This window comes from Mustela lutreola, chromosome 14 (genome assembly GCF_030435805.1).
Source record: "Mustela lutreola isolate mMusLut2 chromosome 14, mMusLut2.pri, whole genome shotgun sequence".
Taxonomy (NCBI): Eukaryota; Metazoa; Chordata; class Mammalia; order Carnivora; family Mustelidae; genus Mustela; species Mustela lutreola.
The window spans coordinates 37,909,519-37,924,677 of NC_081303.1; the positions used below are offsets into that span (position 1 = coordinate 37,909,519).

General features: G+C 43.7%; 1 protein-coding gene across 8 annotated transcripts in view; it reads left to right on the top strand.

Annotated features, from left to right (window-relative positions):
• The first annotated feature begins 241 nt into the window (after positions 1-241).
• NVL (nuclear VCP like) overlaps positions 242-15,159 on the top strand; it is a 97,696-nt gene continuing 82,778 nt past the window's right edge. For 4 of the 8 annotated variants that reach the window (XR_009347274.1, XR_009347275.1, XM_059145094.1 and 1 more), the window contains exons 1-8: positions 242-373; positions 4,232-4,305; positions 6,681-6,733; positions 6,816-6,915; positions 11,227-11,284; positions 12,494-12,748; positions 14,346-14,475; positions 14,693-14,769. Coding sequence is in view for 6 of the 8 variants with exons in the window: in XM_059145094.1 (XP_059001077.1) it covers positions 317-373; positions 4,232-4,305; positions 6,681-6,733; positions 6,816-6,915; positions 11,227-11,284; positions 12,494-12,748; positions 14,346-14,475; positions 14,693-14,769 (804 nt within the window). In the remaining 2 variants the exon portion in view is untranslated. Of the gene's footprint in view, positions 374-989; positions 1,121-4,231; positions 4,306-6,680; positions 6,734-6,815; positions 6,916-11,226; positions 11,285-12,493; positions 12,749-14,345; positions 14,476-14,692; positions 14,770-15,159 lie in introns of those variants that run through there. The other 4 variants (XM_059145098.1, XM_059145095.1, XM_059145096.1 and 1 more) reach the window with 4 other exon arrangements.

Below are 15,159 nucleotides of genomic sequence, written 5' to 3' on the forward strand. Positions count from 1 at the left end.
GCGCAGGCGTGGCCGCTCAGCGGGGAACAATAAAGTTGAGCGTGTTCAAAAGGGGTCCTTGTCTTCCAGGGCCCTCTGGACAAGCCTGCAAAATAAGACTCCCTGAAAGTCCCTGGGGTTGGCAGGTGTCGTTGTTCTCGGGGGCGTCTTCCTCACTGGCAGTGGGACAGGAGCTGCGGGGCGGCGCGAAAGGCGGGCGGGCGGGCGCGGGCGGGCGCAGGCGGAGAGGGCGGCCCGGCGATCGTCGTGGGCAGCCCTGCGAGGACCCCGGGCCAGTGGAGCGGGCCGCCTAGTTGGGGCTACCCTGACGCGTGCGATGAAGCCACGACCCGCGAGGTTCGTGGACAACAGGCTGAAGCAGCGAGTCGTGCAGGTAGCTACTGTGCGCGGCCCCTTCTCGGCGGCTTCCAGGCCAGGCTGGACTGGCCGCCTGTCACGGCCCGGGTCCTGGGCGGTGCGTCGGCCGCCCTTCCGCCGCGCGGAACTGCTGGGAGCCGGGGTCCGGGCGGGTGCGGCGCCTGAGGAGACGGGGAAGGGGCGAGTGCAGCCAGCGAGGGGAAGAGCCAGCGAGGGGACTGGTGCACTCCGGAGGCGACGGGACGGGACGGGGGCGGATGCAGCGCCCACGGAGTCGGGGAAAGGGCGCGTGCAGTCCCGGCGGAGCTGGGACGGGGACTGGTGCAGCCCGGGAGGAGACGGGAAGGGGGCGGGTGTAGCGCCTGTGGAGACCGAGAAGGAGCGGGTGCAGCCCGAGAGGAGATAGAGAAGGAGCGGGTGCAGGCCGGGAGGAGCCGGAACGGGGTCGGTTCAGCACCCGTGGAGACGGAGAAGGAGCGGGCGCAGCGCGGGAGAGACGGGACGGGGCTGGGTGTAGCGCCTGTGGAAACGGAGAAGGAGCGGGTTTAGGCCGGGAGGAGACAGGGAAGGGGCGTGTGCAGCTCGGCAGGAGACGGGACGGGGGCGGGTGTAGCCTTGGAGGAGCTGGGGGTCCGGGCGGCTGCAGCCCGGGAGGAGCCAGGATGGAGGCGAGTGTAGCCTGGAAGGAGTGAGGACGGCGGCGGTGCAGCCCGGGAGTAGCTGGCGAAGGGACAGGTGCAGTCCAGGAGGAGCCGGGACGGCGGTGGGTGCTTGGCATGGATCAGATATTGTAATAGGCTCTTGCCTACGGGTTTTTCATTTTCATACTCATCTGTAGAAAGCGGTGTGTAGTAAATGTTTTGCAGTGAGTGGCACTGTCTGCCGGCAGTCTTAGGAGGAGGGAGAAATTTCTCAGCACTCCGTACTCTGGGAGCTATATTTTCTTTCCCTTTTGCTTCGCTAGTGCTGTAGTCCCCTTTTCGGATGGGTCTCTTCCTTCCAAACTCTTAAGTGTTGGAAGTGCCCTGAGCCCCTGCGCTGTTTCTCTAGACTCATATTCCTCTCACCTACTTCCTAGGTGGTCTCCTCCAGTGTAAAATCTTTAAGTACTATCTATATGTTTTCTATACATTCACTAAAATTACTATAAACATAAAATTAAATATAAATATATGAGTATATAAACAGATTCAATGAAAGTATATGTACATTTAATTTTGTATTTTTTAATATTTATTTGAGAGAGAGAGAGCATGATTTGTAGGGGCAGGGGACAGAGGGAGAGGGAGCAGCAGACCTCCTGTTAGCAGAGATCCCGATTTGGGGATGGATCCTGGAACTTGGGGATCATGACCCGAGCCTAAGGGAGACACCTCACTGACTGAGCCACCCAGATGCCCCATACAATCACGTTAAGTATTGTCTGTATAGTCCCAAGACTCATGTGTCTAGTGTGGATTTTATTTTGAATAACCGTCTGCCTACTCAACATTTCCTCTTGAATGTCTGATGGGTATCTCCCACATCAGATCCATATTGAATATTTTGATATTTGCCTCCAAACCTGTTTTTTTCCTATTGTTTTCTGTTTCAGTAAATGACACTACCATCCATCCAGTTGTAAGGGCCCAAACCCTTAAAAACCATTACTCCTTCTTTGTTTTGCTTTCTGTAACCAATTAATCAGCAATTTATTCGGCTTTACCATCAAAATATACTGCAAACCCGGACACTCCTACCTCACTGTACCTCCAGCCATCATAGCCTAAACCGGTTTGATCTCTCCTAGTTCTACCTAAGGTCTGTTCTTTGCAGGGCAGCCAGGGAGGTCCTTTCAAAAGGAGCTTGGCAGAGCCCTGCTCAGAAAACCCCTCCGATGGACTCCCAGAGTTATCTAGAGAAAAACCCATCGTGAAGAATGTGATGTAGTCTGGCCCCTGTCTACTTTTTTGTCCTGTTTCCTTCTGCCATCCCCCTTACTTTCACTGTCGTCACCACACTGACCTCAGACCTGCCAGGCACATGACCTTCATTCCCGCAACTCAAGAGCTGCCTCTGGATGTTCCCACCACTGGCTGCTTTGCTGCGTTCAACCGATGTCTCAACAGTGATTCCTAATGGCTGAATCCAGTGGCCCTTACACAGCCCTTCACCATTTCACGTTATCCATTTTTCTCTATTGCTTTTGCTTTGGCTTATTATGAAAGCAATAGGTTCTTATGCTTTAAAATAGAAGGGTCAGAAATGCATAAAAGGAAAGAAAGAATCCCTTCATCTTCATTTCTGTAGGGGTAACCATGGCGAGTTTCTGTTGTATCTTAAAGTTTTGTACATGTGTACACACTTGTGTCTATATATATGTGTGTGTATATGTATATATATTTATTCACACATAGAGGATCACCTGGTCTCTTGTCACTGGAGGCATTTATGCCGAGACCATTATCCTGTGTTAGGGATTCTTTTTTTTTTTTTTTTTTTTAAAGATTTTATTTATTTATTTGTCAGAGAGAGAGAGAGCAAGAGCGAGCACAGGCAGAGTGGCAGGCAGAGTCAGAGGGAGAAGCAGGCTCCCTGCGGAGCAAGGAGCCCGATGTGGGACTCGATCCCAGGACGCTGGGATCATGACCTGAGCCGAAGGCAGCTGCTTAACCAACTGAGCCACCCAGGCGTCCCATGTGTTAGGGATTCTTGAGAAGAAACTGCTGTCTGAAGTCAGGCATGCCTTGACTGGATGAGCAGCAGGCATTGAAACTTGGAAGTGGGGGGCGCCTGGGTGGCTCAGTGGGTTAAAGCCTCTGCCTTCAGCTCAGGTCATGATCCCAGGGTCCTGGGATCGGGCCCCGCATCCGGCTCTCTGCTCTGTGGAGAGCCTGCTTCCTCCTCTCTGCCTGCCTCTCTGCCTACTTGTGATCTCTCTGTGTCAAATGAATAAATAAAATGTTTGTTTAAAAAAAAAAAAAAGAAACTTGGAAGTGGGCAGACATTCTGGGTTTGAAATCTGGCCCTGTAATTTACATGCTGCCAAGTAAGTAAGTGGCCTTTTAAAGTCTCTGAGACTTTCCCATGTATAAAGTGGGGGAGACCAATTTCCCTCATGGGACTGTGAGTGCTGCTAGAAGAATGAGTTAGAGGCCTGCAGCAGGTGCCCAGAGCCCTCAGTTTCTTGGGAGTTTTTCCTGGTGCCTCCAGGCCAAGTAATACCTGCTGGGTCTATTTATTAAACAGTTAGATTCAAGCCACTTCCTGACTATTTAATCCAAGTAACTTAGTAGCATTTTGAAATAAGTGATTTATAAAAATGGGAAAATTAATATTGTTGTGTTTCATTCCTAAATAATCATATGTGAGTGGGGTTTGTATGCCCTTTGGGTCAGATTGACTCTGACGTTCTCATATCTGATTCCACATTAAATTTTGCAAGGGATTTACTTACAGCAACTGCTGAAAATCCAGTTTTGCAAAGATCTGACATCATCAAAAAGTGATTTAATATTGAAACCATGAGTGGTCTCTGGCCAGCAGTTCCTGCAGTATTGGACAGGTGACAGATATTATGATGCTCCCTCAGACTTAAATAGCCCTTCATGCCCTTGTGAGCCTAGTGCTTTGTTCTGGGGTATTTGGGAATTTAGAGTGTTATAAGCCCTCACTTATAGCTATTTTAGTTATTGGTACCGTGCTATCATAGTGATTAATAATGTTAAATTCTCTGATTCCAGGCTTGATAATTATGTAGTGATTTTTTTAATGTTTCTGATACGCTTAATAATGAAGAGTTTACATTAAAGCATAAATGTTTGAATGGCTCAATCTCTGATTAAAATCACTGAGTTTAAAATAGTGTTGAAGTTTGTCTTATTTTCTGTTGTAGTACCTCACCAGTAACAAATGTGGCAAATATGTGGACATTGGAGTCTTAGCATCTGATTTACAAAGAATGTACAGGTAAAGAGATGTAATCTCCAGATTCATGCCTTTATTTTTAGTTTCCATCCAACAATCCAGTTGGTATTAATCACTGCTGGCATTTATTCACCAGTCCAAAAGTTTAGAATTCAGTCTAGGTATACAAAGATTTATCAATTACCTATTATATGCAAGATGCTGTCTTTGTTACTAAGGGAAATGGCTGCTGCTTCCCTTTCAGTACCTTACAGTCTGGTCAGGAGTATTGCCTTTTTTCCTGTCTCATTAAAGAATTAAAACCATCAGGTATGATCTCCCTGAGCTTCCTGGCTACCTTGAAACATCTCTAGGCTTCCCCCTAAAGATTCAGTTTTTCTCTTCTGTCTCTAACTTCACCTTTCCTGATACCTCACTCCATGAATTATCACCACTTTGTATATTTCAGACCCTCTGTTTTCTTTTTCTCAGTATTCTAGTTTGCTAGGACTGTCATAAAAAAATATCGGACAGGGCGCCTTGGTGGTTCATTCATTAAGCATCTGCCTTTGGCTCAGGTCATGATCCCAGGGTCCTGGGATCAAGCCCGGCATCAGGCTTCCCGCAGAGCCTGCTTCTCTCTCTGCCACTACCCTTGCTTGTGTTCCCTCTCTTGCTGTGTCTCTCTCTGTCAAATAAATAAATAAAATCTTAAAAAAAAAGAAAGAAAGAAAGAAATGAATCTGAGGTAGGGGATCTTAAACTACAGAAGCTTAAAGTCTCACAGTTGTGGGGCAGGAAGTCAGGGATCATTCAAGGCTCTGCCTGGGTTGGTTTCTCCTGAGGTCTCTCTTTGCCTTGCAGGTGACTGTCTTCTTCCTGTGTCCTCACCTGCTCTTTCGTCTGTGCATCTGTCTGTATCCTAATCTCTTACTCTTTTAAGATTTTATTTCTAAGTATTCTCTATACCCAGTGTGGGACTCAAACTCAGAACCGTGAGATCAGCAGTCACGTGCTCCACCGACTGAGCCAGTCAGGTGCCCCTCTTACTCTTATAAAAACACCAGTTGTATTGGATTAGTTTGCTTCATTGCTTTGTCCTGTGGGCCCACTAGGATGGCCGCCCTGCCCTTAAGAGGGACAGTGCCACTTTCCAGATCTGGACCCCTGGGCCCAAGGCAGTGGTGGCAGCCCTCCAACCTCTGAGCCTCCTTTAGAGTCATTCATACCTTTCCTTGAAGGGTCATGTGTGTCCACAGCTGATGGCCCTTCCTGTATAATCTTAGAACTTCAGTCGTATTCCTTCCTTCATCTTTCCTGTCTCTTCCAGTACAAGCTGCCAGTAGTTCTGATGCTGTAACCCCATTTCTTTTTTTTATTTTTTTAGTAGATTATTTATTTATTTATTTATTTATTTGACAGAGATCACAAGTAGGCAGAAAGGCAGGCAGAGAGAGAGAGAGGAGGAAGCAGGCTACCGGCTGAGCATAGAGCCCGATGTGAGGCTTGATCCATCCCAGGACCCTGGGATCATGACCTGAGCCAAAGGCAGAGGCTTTAACCCACTGAGCCACCCAGGCGCCCCATAACCCCATTTCTTTTTTTTTTTTTTTTTAAAGATTTTATTTACTTGACAGAGAGATCACAAGTAGGCAGAGAGGCAGGCAGAGAGAGAGGGGGAAGCAGACTCCCCGCTGAGCAGAGAACCCCATGTGGGGCTCGATACCAGGACCCTGAGATCATGACTTGACCCGAAGGCTGAGGCCTAACCCACTGAGCCACCCAGGTGCCCCTGTAACCCCATTTCTTTTTTCTTTTTCTCTTCTTTTTTTTTTAAGATTTTATTTATTTATTTCACAAGTAGGCAGAGAGACAGGCAGAGAGAGGAGGAAGCAGGCTCCCCACTGAGCAGAGAGCCCGAAGCGGGGCTCAATCCCAGGACCCTGAGACCACAACCCAAGCTGAAGGCCGAGGCTTAACCCACTGAGCCACCCAGGTGCCTCTATAACTCCATTTCTAATCAAGAAAATTTTATGGGTCCCTGGGTGGATCAGTTGGTTAAGTGTCTACCTTCGGCTCAGGCCCTAGGATCAAGCCCTGTGTTGAGTTCCTTGCGCAGTGGGGAGTCTCCTCCCTCTGCCTCTGCTTCTTCCCCTGCTCATGTTATCTCTCTCTTTCTCTGTCTCTGAAATACATAAAATTTCAAAAGAAAAAAATTTATAGTAGTGAAATGTAAACTCAGAATTTCCTTGAAAATAAGCTTTTTTTTTTTAAGGATTTTTATTTGTTAGAGAGAGAGTGAAAATAAGCTTATGGTCAGGGTGAATATAGTGACATACTTACATACTTGTGCAAATTAATGTGATCAATTTAGATTGAGTCTAATGGGAAAACGTTGGTGGAGACCACTGTACTAAGATTCTTTTCATGTTTTTCAGTATAGACTACGGTCGAAGAAAAAGAAATGCTTTTAGGATTCAGGTAGAAAAAGGTGAGTCTTTTAGTGTTAGAACTAAATTATTAATGAAGTTAAAGAATTGTTTTAGGTCATGACATTTTTCTCTTTGTTTCAGTATTTAATATAATTACTAGTGAGAAAGAACTTAAGGATCTAACAGAATTGGAAGATGAACATCTGGCAAAAAGAGCAAGACAAGACGAAGACGATAATGAGTAAGGATTACAGAAAAGGAACTGTTTTTCTTAAGCAGGAGCCCAGTCACATTGCATTTCTATTTGCAAAATTTTCAGTGGCTCTTCATCGCCAGCATTGGCTACATGTAATACTTAATCTGTCTCCAGATCTTTGCTTCAGGCCTACTGAATACTCACAGTTGCCCAAAGAGGACACATTTTTGTGCCTTTGTATGAGTGGCTTTCTGTAACTCCCACCCAGCCTTCAAGACCCCACATTAGTGCCTTTGTTGGGCCGTTTTAGATGCCTTTCTGCAGATTTCCTTAACTTCTATTTATAGATATTTGTGATGTTGCTTGTTATATGGTGTTGAGATTGTTATGTATGTATCTGCAACAGACCCATATCATTATCTGTGTTTTCCTCTGCCCTAATACAATGCCAGATATGTAAAAAGGTACCAACTAATTTTGTCATTTAAGTAATAATATTGAGGGTTTTTATCATGAATGGGTATTACATTTTCAAATGCTCTTTATGCACTTAATGAAGGATTTTGCTATGTTTTTTCCCTTTGTTCTATTAATTTGGTGAATTATGTTGATTTTTTTGAGTGTTAAGTGGGTCTTAATCCTGGGAAACACCTTACTTGGTCCTGATGTATTATCCTTCTTAGATATTGGAAAATCCTGTTTGCTAATCTTTTTTTGTATGTGGTTATGTCTCTATTCATACTGGTGTGCATTTTTTTCTTTTAAAGATTTTGTTTATTTAACAGAGAGATAGCAAGAGAAGGAACACGAGCAGGGGGAGTGGAAGAGGGAGCCCTTTGCAAGGGTCTGTCTCAGGATCCTGGGATCATGACCTAAGCTGAAGGCAGATGCTTAATGACTACCACCAGGCACCCCCATTTCTTTCCTCTTTTGCAGTGTCTTCATCAAGTTTTGGTATTAGGGTTGTACTGACTTCATAATATTAGCTGGAAAATGTTTTTATGTCTCTATTTGATGAAAAAGTTAGCGTAGTATTACTGTTGTTCTATCTTAGTTTGTTAGAATTCACCTAGAATTCATGTTGACCTAGAGGCTTCTTTTTGGAAGGGGTTTAGATAACATTTATTTTTGCTAGATCTAGGGCTCTTTCTATCTTCTTTTTCTTTTATCAGTGTTGGTAAATTGTACTTTTAAGGGAACATTTCCATTTCAGCTAGGGTGTGGAATTTGTTGGCATAAAGTTCAAGATAACCCTCTCATTTTCCTTTTGATGTCTATAGTATTATGTTGGTAGCTCCTTTTCACTTTGCTGCCTTTTCATTTGGATTTACCATCATTTTCTTAACTAGTTCAACATTTGGTTCTTTCCAGTTTTGCACTATCGTGCACATAGTAAATAATCCTTTAGGACATATCTTTGTATACATTTTTAAAGATTTTACTTATTTATTTGACAGAGAGCACAAGCAAGGAGAGTGGCAGGCAGAGAGAGGGAGAAGCAGGCTTTGTACTAAGTAGGGAGCCCTATGTGGGGCTTGATCCCAGGAACTTGGGATCAGGACCCGAGCCAAAGGCAGACACCAACTGAGCCACCCAGGCACCCCCATTTCTTTGTTTTTTTAAATGTTAAATTCCTGAAGTGGTTTGTCTGGGGTCAAAGATACATTTTTGAGATTTCCGATACATTTGGAGTTGTCTTCCAAACAGTTGTCTGGGTTCATACTCCCAGCAGTTTTGTATAAAAAGTGCACTTCTTTTCTTTTCTTCTTTTTTTTTTTTAAGATTTTATTTATTTCTTAGATTGAGAGAGACAGGGAAAGAGTGAGCACAAGCAGAGGGAACAGCAAGCAGAGAGAGAAATAGACTTCCTGCTGAGGAGCAGCCTGATGCAGAACTCGATCCCAGGACGCTGGGATCATGAGCCGAAGGCAGATGTATAACCGACTGAGCCACCCAGGTGTCCCTAAAGAGTGCATTTTTATGCACCCCTGTACATACAGGGCCACCCCTGTGGTCCTAGTAGTACTATTCTTTAATCTTTGCCAGCTTCTTAGGTGAAAATTGATATATTTTTATTTGTAGTTTTTTGATAACTTGTGAAGTTCAATTTTTTTTTGACTGTTTCATCTTTTTTCTGTTAGTTGCTTGCTTATGGGTTTTGTCTCTTCATTTGAGAGGTATTCGAATTTTCCATATTAGTTGTCAGATATATTTGTATAAAATAATACTACTTTTTATAGGTATTGCACATGCTTGTTCCATTCTGCCATTTGTTTTTTATTTTTGTTTAAAGTGTCTTTTGGGGCACCTGGATGGTTCACTTGGTTAAGCAGCTGCCTTCGGCTCAGGTCATGATCTTAGGCTCCTGGGTTCAAGTCTTGAATCGGGCTGCCTACTCAGTGGGGAGCCTGCTTCTCCCTCTCCCTCTGCCTCTGCCCTTACGCCCTGCTCATGTTCTCTCTCCCTCCCCGTCTCAAATAAATAAATAAATAAAATCTTTTTTTTAAAAAAGTGTCTTTTGATTAGAGAACCTAGTCCAATTTGTCAGTCTTTATGGTTGATGCTGATATACTTAGAAAGCTCTATCACAGGCGTATATGGGATAATTACTGTACTTTTGCTTATTTATTTACAGCTTTATATTTAACTCTTTAGTCTGCTTGTATTTGTAGGGTGTGACTCATAGGCAAAATGGATTTTTTTCCTAAATAGTTGAATAATTCACCTTCTTTACATTGATTAGAAATGCCCAAACTTATATTATTAGAATTTAATGAATAACAAGAGAATTCATGTCTTAATTATAAAAATGGGACATAACATTCACATAAGCCTTTCTTTTTTTTTTTTTCCACGTAAGCCTTTTTTGCTTAAAAAGAGTCCTTTACTTACTAATTACTTTCTAAAGACATTTGATTAAATAGTAGCAGGGTCCTATAGTTTCCTGAAGCTATTAAGTATCAACTCTGGGTTATGATGAACTGAGACTGCATTTTCAGTTTGTACTTGTTAGGATTTATGCCTGTTCCTTACTGTAGGATATGAAAACCTCTGTGTACGTTCATTTCTCATGGACAGACTTGGGAAAGCTGCACTTGGTCATGTGACTGGGTCATATAGAATTTGTTAATTTGTTACTTAGTTATTTAATTATGGCTTGCTGGAATATTTCCCCTTTTTTGGCATCTGATATTCCTAATGAGAGCCTTGGGTCAGATAGGAATTTGCATTTCACTTTTATTAATTGCTAGGATTAAGATAACCACAATTTATTAAGCATTTATTATGTACTCTAAGGACTTGGTGAGCTTCTGTTGAATCTTCTAATAAGCCAGTGAGGTGGGTATTATTTATTCTCCCTCTTTATAGATAGGGAAGCAGGTCCTCACAGAGATTAAGTAGAAGCTAGTAACCGCACTGTTGAATGTTGAATCCAGATTTCTCTTAACTCCAAAGCCTGGACTATTAACTACCATAATATTTTGCCTTAGTGTATATATATTTTTTAATTTTTATTTATTTTTTAATTCTTTTCCATGTTTCAGAATTCATTGTTTATGAACCACACCCAGTGCTCCATGCAATATGTGCCCTCCATAACACCCAGCACCAGGCTCACCCAACCTCCCACTCCACTCCCCTCCCCTCCAAAACCCTCGGTTTGTTTCTCGGAGTCCATAGTCTCTCCTGGTTCGTTTCCCCCTCCGATTTCCCCCAACTCCCTTCTCTCCGTCTCCCCATGTCCTCCGTGTTATTTCTTATGCTCCACAAGTAAGTGAAACCATATGATAATTGATTCTCTCTGCTTGACTTATTTCATTTAGCATAATCTCTTCCAGTCCTGTCCATGTTGATATAAAAGTTGGGTATTCATCCTTTCTGATGGAGGCATAATATTACATAGTATATATGGACCACATCTTCTTTATCCATTGTCCATTGAAGGGCATCTTGGTTCTTTGCATAGTTCGGCGACTATGGCCATTGCTGCTACGAACATTGGGGTACACATGGCCCTTTTCGCTACATCTCTATCTTTGGGGTAAATACCCAGTAGTGTCTTAGTATATTTTTTTGTTTGGGTAGTAAATTTTTTAGGATGTGGGAAAAAAGCCTTTAAAATGTTTCTTTTCGGGGCACCTGGGTGACTCAGTGGGTTAAAGCCTCTGCCTTCGGCTCGGGTCATGATCCCGGGGTCCTGGGATCAAGCCCCGCATCGGGCTCTCCGCTCGGCAGGGAGCCTGCTTCCTCCTCTCTCTCTGCCTGCCTCTCTGCCTACTTGTGATCTCTGTCTGTCAAATAAATAAATAAAGTCTTTAAAAAAAATTTTAAAAAATGTTTCTTTTCCTCACTGAGGTATACTGAAAGCTATTCAGATGATGATTCAAATATGGAAGACTACCCAGATCCACAGGTAAGTCAGACATTTAATGGACCCATTTTGGTTTTTTTAAAAAATCATTATGAACACTTCTTAAAAAAATCAGTGTGGAATAGAATAAGAGACTTTGAACACCTCCATCAATAAATAATTGAAAACTTTCTATGTATAGTGTTGAAGAATTCTCCGGATGGCCATCCTTCAGTATTTGTGTTTATGGCTTATTTTAGGCTTATTTTATAAGGAAGAAAAGGGGAAGAGAGTGGCCAGAAATAAGGGCATAGGGGAAGAGAAAGGGGAATTATCAGTAAAAATTGAGAAAAGGATACATTTTCTGTCAAAGAGTTGACATTTCCAAGAAGTAGGCTTTGATTGAAGGGAAATGTAGAAATAATATGCCAGATGATTTGTAACTTACTGTATTTTTTCCCTAATGGTAATTCAGTTCTTAAATTTATTAACAACGTTAGAATGATAATGAGTTCTCTCTGATTCTGTATTGAATTGATGGGATAGTAGTGACTCTCCTTGACAACCAGCTTATTTTTACACCCGATTCTGTTGTATTTTTTTTTATTTTTAAATTTTTTTTATTATTTTATTTTTAAAAAAATATTTTTGTTTATTTATTTGACAGAGAGAGAGATCACAAGTAGGCAGAGATGGGCAGAGAGAGAGGGGAAGCAGGCTCCCCACTGAGCAGAGAGCCGAATGTGGGGTTCGATCCCAGGACCCTGAGACCATGACCTGAGCCTAAGGCAGAGGCTCAACCCACTGAACCACCCAGGTGTCCCACTGTTGTATTTTTTTTTTAAAGATTTTATTTATTTATTTGACAGAGATCACAAGTAGGCAGAGAGAGAGGGGGAAGCAGACTCCCCACTGAACAGACAGCCTGATGCGGGGCTTGATCCCATGACCCTGGGACCATGACCCAAGCCTAAGGCAGAGGTGGCCTGAGCCACCCAGGCGCTCCCACTGTTGTATTTTTTAAAAGGGAGTTTACTTGCTTGATTTTATTTAACTTTTTATTTAACATTTATGAATTGGTGCATTAACTTGAGGTGAAGTGGGGGGACATCATTTGTGAACAGTAAATGTTTGTTTATGAAGCATCTTTTTGTGAACCCCTGTGTTTTCTGGCTGAAATGCTGTGAGAGAAGGTGGGTAGTGGAATTTACAGGTAACCAGCTTCCCATGAGTACCTTCAAGTAATTCATGCTGATGTCATGTTTCTGCCAGGCAGCAAATCACATGAACAGCTCCCTACTCTCCTTATATCGGAAAGGACATTCTGATTCTGTTTCAAGTACTCCTGAGATGGAGCCCAGAGAAACCACTGGTTCGACCCCATGGACACCTTCGGGAACAGGCTCCATCCCGTTAAAGACCCCGGCCAGAGGTTCTGAGGGAGGGTGGTTTATCGACAGAACTGGTGGAAAGATGGACCTGACAGATGAGAAGAGTAATCACAAGAAGCCAGGATCTGAGATAGAGGTATTTTTGTAGTGGAATTTTAGCCCTAAGTAGTTGGAGCACATTACCACCTTTTCATTTGAAGTAACATCAGCAGATTCTTGTGTTTCTTGAAGGGCATGGGGATTTGGAAGCATACAGAGAACGAGGTCATGTCGCCACCATTTCTGTCCAGGTCTAAGCCTTTACTACTGAAATAACCTCCCCCCAGTTTATTTTCCATACGCAGATGTCATTTTATTTGTTTAAGATTTTATTTATTTGAGAGGGAGAGCACAAAGGGAGAGGGAGATGCAGACTCCACACTGAGCAGGGAGCCCTTTGCAGGACTAGATCCCAGGACCCCGAGATCATGCCTTAGCTGATGTCAGACACTTAACTGACTGAGCCATCCAGGCACCCCACAGTTGTTGTTTTTACAAGTCAGATTGTTCCCATTCATGTATTAAAAATGGCTTTGTTCAGTCTAATCCAAGGCCTTACAGTAGCCAGGAAAATTGTGCACACGGCTACCCTACTGGCTCTTCAGTCATCTCAGCCACCGTGGCCTTGAACACCCCATGCATGCTCACCTGGGGCCTGTGCGCTTGTGCTTCTATCTGGTACTGTCCCCACATTCCTCATATCTTCTTTCCTGTAATCTTGTCAGTGTCCTTTTCTGATGTGTAAAATATCCCGTAGTTGGATACTGACTCCAACTTTTTGACTCCCCTTCATCTCCTTTTTGTCAAGCACTTAAGACCACTTAAACTGAGTAATTCTCTTGTTGGGTTTTTTTCTTTGACTTTCCTCTTTAGAACATCAGCTTCAGGGGAATAGGACCTTTGGTTTATTTAATAGTGTCTCCCTGGCTAAAATGCAGCTAATGGGGGCACCTGGGTGGCTCAGTCAGTCGAGGTCTGAATCTTGACTTTGGTTCTGGTCATGGTCTCAGGGTCCTGGTATCGAGCACAGCATAGGGCTCTGCTCTGGGCAAGGAGCCTGCTTGAGAGTCTCTCTCTCTCTCTCTGCCCCTGCCCCTACTCATGCACACGTGTGCATGCTCTCTCTCTCTCTCTCTCTGTCTCATTCTCTCTAAAATAAATAACTAAAATCTCAAAAATGCGTCTGACATATAGTTGTCACTTTGTTGAATTAGTGCCTAATGAGCCTTCCAAGGTGCATTTACCAGTGCGGGTTAAAAAATAGGTACTTTGGGCATGTGTTAGAGAAAGTTGGTTGTTCTGGGAGGAAGGGAAGTTAGTGCTAAACCAGTGTGTGGCTCACTTTGAGTTTAAGGTAATAACTTGAGGGAGCCTGCCAAAATGGTACACCATGAAAATACAGTGTAAGCAGTGTAAGTAGATACCCTTTTTTTTTTTTTTTTTTTCTTTAAAAACCTTTCTAAGTTCCACCCAGGGATCCAGGGTCCTGGAATTGAGTCCCACATCAGGCTCCCTGTTCAGCGGGAAACCTGCTTCTCCCACTCCATCTCCCCCTGCTTGTGTTCCCTCTCTTGCTGTCTCTCTGTCAAATAAATAAAAAATAAATAAAATCTTTAAAAAAAAAAAAAAGGAAAGAAAGAAATACTGGTGCTGTGATTTCGAGTAGGGCATATCAAAACTTCTTTTCTTTCCAGGATTCCAAGGATGCTTCTCTTCTGGAGAGTAGTGAAAAAAGGAAAAGTAGGCTGAAGAGGAAAGGAAGCAAAAGGAAGAAAGACCTTCAGGAAGCAGATGGAGAAATCGAAGCTGTCCTGAAGCGGAAAGGTGCGCTGCGAGTCCTGGGGGGTGGGAGGGGGGCTGACCAGTGGGCTCAGGGAGTGGCGTCCTCAGTCCCAGCCCTTGTGCCTGGACCTGCCGTGTGCAGTGATGTTTGTGAGAAAAATCTTCACTGTCCCATGGACCTTGGTTTCCTTAGACATTATTCAGTAGAATTCTGAGTTACTACTGAATCACTAATCTTTTCATCTCTTTTGTGTACAAGCTAAAGCCAAGGAGCTAGAGTTACAGGTCTCCAAGGTGAAGTTTGAAGACGTCGGAGGCAATGATACGACATTAAAGGTTAGCTCGAGTGCAGAATTTTACTGAGATGGGCTTATTGCCAAACTGTTACTCCAACAAAGTCTGCCTCTTTGTTTCTGGTAGGAACTGGGGGTGAAAAGGAGTCTAGGGAGGGGAGAAGGGCAAACCCGGCTTGTACCTTCAGGGTGCTGAGGGGGAAAGAAGTGTAGTACCTTCTACTTCGCCACGACTGGAATTATAGTGTATGGAAGATATGTGTTTTGTGAGTGGTACTGTTGTGGCAGAAGTAGGAATGACAATTACTGTTCACTTAGCATCTGCTCTGTTCCACTTCCCACGCGTCATGTCCGTGATGCCGCGAGGTGGGTGCTTTGACAGCTGGGGGTGGTGGGCATGGAGAGGGTCCTCCACCGGGCACCAGAGCTGGGC